Consider the following 6,504-nt stretch of genomic DNA (forward strand, 5'->3'; position numbering starts at 1 on the left):
TACCATATGATATCACTTATAACTGGAATCTAATATCCAGCACAAATGAACCTTTCCATAGAAAAGAAAATCATGGACTTGGAGAAGAGACTTGTGGTTGCCTGATGGGAGGGGGAGGGAGTGGGAGGAATCAGGAGTTTGGGCTTATCAGAGACAACTTAGAATAGATTTACAAGGAGATCCTGCTGAATAGCATTGAGAACTTTGTCTAGATACTCATGTTGCAACAGAAGAAAGGGTGGGGGAAAAACTGTAATTGTAATGTATACATGTAAGGATAACCTGACCCCCTTGCTGTACAGTGGGAAAATAAAAAAATAAAAAATAAAAAAAAATAAAAAATACCTACATCAAAGCTTCAAAGAAATAAGGCAATACAAAATAAAAAAAAAGAAAATATCTATTTAAGAATTACATACATTTCTGAAATTGTAAATAATTCTTTCTTTTTTTTTTTTTTTTGTCTTTTTTTTGCTATTTCTTGGGCTGCTCCTGCGGCATATGGAGGTTCCCAGGCTAGGGGTCGAATAGGAGCTGTAGCCACAGGCCTACGCCAGAGCCACAGCAACGCAGGATCCGAGCCGCGTCTGCAACCTACACCACAGCTCACGGCAACGCCGGATAGTTAACCCACTGAGCAAGGCCAGGGACCGAACCCGCAACCTCATGGTTCCTAGTCGGATTGGTTAACCACTGCGCCACGACAGGAACTCCCTGAAATTGTAAATAATTCTTATGAACCAAACTGTAATTAACAATCTATTATTAATAGTATTATGATACTGTATTCTGAATATTAAATATCATTTATCTGTTAACTATTAATGATCTTTAGGATTTATTTCTTAATAAAAATATAACTATATCGCTTACATAGGTCACTATACAATTTAGATTCAGTCCTCACCTTCAGTATTCGTCATTTTATTTTCATGAAAAACCTCAACAGCTTCCTTAGGGGCATTAAATTGAACCAAAGCTTGTGATGTGGCATTGCCTTTTTAAAAGAAAACAAAAATTTCCATGAGAAGTTAATATACATTTTTAAAATAAGCAAAATAATGTATAAAACTATGTTGTGAATGTGCTGTCCTTGAAAAAGTAATATCAATATTAAACAAAATCCAGAGCAGAATATCTTCAGATGTTTTCTGTGTTTTTCAATTGGCTTAACTCTCACAAGGTATTCAGAATAGCGAAATACAATGTTTAAAGGCTCATGGAATATCTTATGCTAATATTCAATAATTTTTACAAATAGGATATTTATATATCAAAATCCCACCAAAAAACAAAAATGAGGCAAAAGTATATTCATAGCAAAAATACACAAAACATGAAAGAAATGGTAACTGCTGGAAACATTGTATTATTAAAGTAACTATTATGGATGATTTAAATTTATCCAAAAAGAACAGCCAAAAACAATGATTACCGGAAAAATATTATAATTAAACTATATACATTTTTCCCTGAGAAACAGAACTTGATATGACCAAATATGAAGGAATCTAGAACTTTAAATAATATTGAGAGGTATTATTTTGCAATTAAAGCTACAGTTAATAAATATGTGTGTGCAAAATAATACAGCAACATCATTTTTTTTTTTTACATGTACCATTTGTTTATATCATTTTACTGTGTAGGATTCTAGCATAGATAAACTACAATTTTGTTAAACACTGACTTTTTTGCATTTTCTTTTTAAAAATTTTATTGAGAGTATGGTTGACCTACAGTGTCATATTAGTTTCAAGTGCAGCAACATCATATTTAATAATGAATTTTTTAACACAAAATAAAATATAAAGAAACAATACCAGATGACATTTTAAACTCTCCAGTATTTATCTATGGGATACACAGTTAACAATAACTATATTATATATAGAATATGATGAATATGACAAATTTCATATACATATTATTAGACCCACACAGATATGGAATAAAAGCTTTTAAAGGTAGTAAATAAAATTTTATGAAAAGTTACAGTAGCTCAGGCAACAATCTCAGCAATTAGAAAAATAACTACAATTTCTCTGCAATTAGAAATTAGTCACATAAAATTAATTCAAAAGTACTTGGAAGTTTTATTGTGCATTTTCAAATATCAAATGTGCTAAGGAATAATTCAATGTCAAAAAAGTATGTATTAAAAATGAAAACATCAAGTTATCAAATGGCCTAGTAATTCCAGTCCTAACTGTAGACCCAACAGAAATTAATAACAGATGCCCACATAATAACTTGCACTTGAATATGCATAATAACAGTATTCATAATAGCCCCAAAGTGGAAACAATGCACTTACCTACTACTGAGGAACGTATAAACAATATGTGGACTATTCATACAATGGAATATTATTCAGTCCTATAAAGAAACCTCCACAAAATTCTAGTTTGAAAGAAAGAACACAGACGAGGCCAACTACTTTAGCAATTCATTTATACAAAATATCCAAAACAGTCTTCTATCCTGCCTCCGCCACCCCCACTGGCCAAAAAAGTCCCAGCTGTGAGAGCACTTCTATTACCTTTGAAATCTTGATACAAATATCTGAAATACGCCCATCAGTAGTTAACGCTGAGCCCTGGCACCAAATGAACCCCGGCACGAAGTGAGCCCCAAATACCTGTAGGCAGAGCGTCACGATGTCTGGAGTTCTCGCGATGTGTTGAAGGGACTTCCCCACCCCGCGCCACGCTGCCCTGAGGTTGCCTGCAAATTGTGGATTGCCCGGATGCTTCCTTCAGGCTGCTGCGCCTGCGCATCTCCTCACAACCCAGCTGTGGAGGCGAGTGGGGCAGAAAGTGTTCACACACACTAAGGAAGGCTTGGCTGCCTGCCCGTGTGGGACCTCAGGTTGCCGATGATGTCAAAGGGCTCCCTGACGGGCTGGGAGGGATTACGACAAACATGAGGGTGTGTACTACCTGGGACTCCTGGAAGTCATGGCCCCGCTTTCTGTACAGGACGCCTGTAGATGCCACCAACCGCTTGCTTGTTCCTGACACTAACTCTCCACAATGTACTGGGATCCAGGAACCCAGGCTGGAGGTCAGCACTTGCCACGGAGGCGGTGCCGGGCGGTGGGGGCTATCTGGGTGCATTCCTATGCAATCACATCGAGGGCCTTGAAGCGCATGCCCCGCTTCTCCTCGCCATGCCTGCTCTGGAAGCCAGCGGTGGCGCTGTACTTGATCTTGTTGAGAGACTGCATACTTTGGTCATATTTGTGAGGATATTGGTGAGGGCGATGGGGCTGGTGCCAGCGCACCCCAAGCATCATATCTTGGGGGCCCAGACCAGGTCACACTCATATTTCTCTGCCAGATAACCGACAGATACTTTGGCTCCTACCTGGCGGTCCCTTGGCTCTTGCGGTCCTCCACTGGGGAAGGATGGCACCTTCATTGACAGCTGATTGTGCTTGTCAGAGGACTTGGACAGGCAGAGCATTTTCGACTCTTTCCTGATGGTCTCATGGTATCAGACCACCTCGTTGGATTTCTTGATAGGGGATGCAAGTGTGGTCCTTCAGGCAGATCACCAGGTGCAGCTCAATAGCACCTGCAGTGATATGCCTCCCCACCCCCAATTCTTCAGTGATGCACTGCCCCCTGGAATCTAACTTGGCCTGCCTCTTCAGCCCCTTCACCAGCTAGAGCAGTTCAGCTGGGGTCTTGGCTTCCACAGGGATCCTGACGACCAGGTTTACACTAAACTTCATCACACACTGGTAGTGGGCATGCTCGAAGGTGGTTATGGTGACTGTCTTTACCAAGAACTGGACGACACCCACCAGGCCCATGATGTTCCCGAAAGGCAAGTAGATTTGTGATTTCCAGAGACTGGGTTGAAAGGGCGTGGGGAGTAGCAGCTAATGGTATAGGGCTGCTTTGAAGGGTTATGAAAGTGTACTGAATTAGATAGCAATGAAGGTTGCATAAACTTGTGATTATACTGAAAACACCGAGTTGAAAGAGATAAATTTTTATGATAGTATATGAGTTATAACTCAGCTTTTAAAAGTTAAATACAGTATTACTGATAATAGCATTTGGTAAAGTTGCATGATGAGTGACTCTATGCATGCTGAGTCAATCTTCATATGTCTGATATGACATTCAGTCCTTTTTATTATCTCTATGATATGTCAAGGGAAATTTGTAGCTTTAAATAATTACACTAGAAAAGAAAAATAGCCTGAAGAGCAGTGATTTAAGCATCCAGATTAAAAATATGTGGGAAACCAAACCCAAAGAAAGTAGACACAAGACAAGGGGGCGGTAATGTCTTAAATTAATAGAAAGCAAACCAACAAGAAAAAACCCTAGAGATAATTTAAATGGTCAGAAATGGAGTTCCCTGTTAGCTCGGTGGGTTTAGGACCTGCCATTGTCACTGCAGTGGCTTGGGTCAATGCTATCATGCAGGTTCCATCCTTGGCCTGGGAACTTTCACATGCCACAAGCACAGCCAAAAAATGAAAATTAAAAAATAAAAAGTCAGAAATTACCACTTGGAAAGTCTAGCACAAATCAACACATCTAGCAAAACTGATCAAGACAAGAGAAGAAACAAAAGAAACAAATACAATATTAGGAATATAAAGAAGAATACTGCATACAGAGGATGTAAAAATATATTAACAACACTGTATTGATACATGTACAGTTTAATCAATGAACAAATTTTCAAAAGAAAAATTATAATTTTCTAATAGCAAACTAAGAATAAATAGCCTAAATAATCCTGTAATGAATAACTAATTTATATCAATAGTTTAATATCTTCCTAAAAGTTAAGACATAAGTTCAGCCAAACATTCAAGAAAAATAATATCGAATTGTTTTTCTCAAAGAATTTAAAATGAAAGATTCTCTAATTCAATTATGTGGTTATATACACCTTACTACCAAAATCAGACTAGAAAAACATAAGAAAACTTAGAGGCCAATGTTACTCAAGGGCATAGATGAAAAAAAAAATCCTAAACAAATGGCTATCAAACCAAATCCAACAAGAGGTTAAAATAAAAGGTTAAAACAAAATAATTTAAATTTGTCCCAGAAATAAAAAGTTTAACAATTGAAAGTCACTTACAGTTTAAATAAGAAAAATTTAGTTGCAGAAATTTTTCAATAAATGTGGAAAAAGTATTCATAAAATTCAATACATACCCACAATTTATAGTATATTATAAAAATGATCTCAAAACATCATTTTTAATGGTAAAATATTAAAAGTCGCATTTTATTTTGTCTTTTTAGGGCCACACCCACAGCATATGGAAGTTCCCAGGATAGGAGTCAAATAGGAGCTGTAGCTGCTTGGCCCACACCACAGCTATAGCAATGCCAGATCTGAGCTGTGTCTAAGACCTACACCACAGCTCACCACAACACCAGATCCTTAACCCATTGAGAGAGGCCAGGGATCAAACCCGTGTCCTCATGGATGCTGGTCAGATTTGTTTCTGCTCAGCCATGACAGGAACTCCAAAAGTCTCATTTTAAAAATCAGGAACAGGGAGAAATGTGTGCATGTTTTTATTGCCTCTATTTAACAGGGTGCTAAAGGATCTAGACTAACCAATAGAATAAAGTTAAAATCATCATTTTCAGATGATCCACCTAATATTGATGAATTAATAAGATGGTTAAAATGTAATATGAGATTAAATATGTAAAACTATAAGTATATGTATATTAGCATATTAAAATTTAATACATAAAGCTAAATGTGATTTGGGAGAGATGAGAGAACACAGGGTTCTATTTCTTAATGTGCTTTGTGAGTGTACTCAGTTTTATCAGTATTCTTTGTGCTTTACATATATGTTATAAATATTTATACATATATGAAATATCGCCTGTTTCAGCATATATCTTCTGGAAAAAACATAATCTAAGCCTGTTAGGTGGAAAAGATACATAATGAAAAACAATAGAAATACTGATTCAATATCAGTATCTTAATACAAATAAATATGTGATGTTGCCATGAACTAAGGTTTTGTATTTAGTGAAAATATCACCCAAAAATCCAAACATTACAGATGGTAAGTTTGTAAAAATATACTGTCAATTGTAATAGAAATTATTACCCAGAGATAAATATTTGTAAACATTAGTCATGTGACAGTATGTTTAAGATATGGCTGTGACTATTCAGAACCATTAAAATTTATTTTATTACTTATGTCAGCTCAGAGCACAGAATAATCATCCAATTTTCTGTGCTTATTTATGGTATAATAAGAATTTTGATATGACCATTGTAGTTTCATTTTGATTTATATACAACATAAGGAAAGGATCTATTTTTGATGTTAAAAAGTATTATTTTGGTTATCATGTAGTAGAAGTTAATAAATAAGACCTAACATTGTGTTCTCAGGATGTTAATGACAGCATTAATGACAAGTCTTTTCAAAGGTTGGTACATAATTAGGTTTAGTACATCATCCAGAAAAGATTACTTTGGGCTTAA

General features: G+C 36.2%; 1 protein-coding gene across 1 annotated transcript in view; it reads right to left on the reverse strand.

Annotated features, from left to right (window-relative positions):
- The window catches only part of CCDC178 (coiled-coil domain containing 178), a 421,961-nt gene extending 420,128 nt beyond the window's left edge, over positions 1-1,833 (reverse strand). Inside the window, exons 1-2 of the mRNA XM_021097611.1 lie at positions 1,824-1,833; positions 908-997 (exon numbers count right to left, since the gene is read on the reverse strand). Of these exons, the coding sequence (XP_020953270.1) occupies positions 908-997; positions 1,824-1,833 (100 nt within the window). The remainder of the gene's footprint in view (positions 1-907; positions 998-1,823) is intronic.

Source organism: Sus scrofa, chromosome 6 (assembly GCF_000003025.6).
Source record: "Sus scrofa isolate TJ Tabasco breed Duroc chromosome 6, Sscrofa11.1, whole genome shotgun sequence".
NCBI lineage: Eukaryota > Metazoa > Chordata > Mammalia > Artiodactyla > Suidae > Sus > Sus scrofa.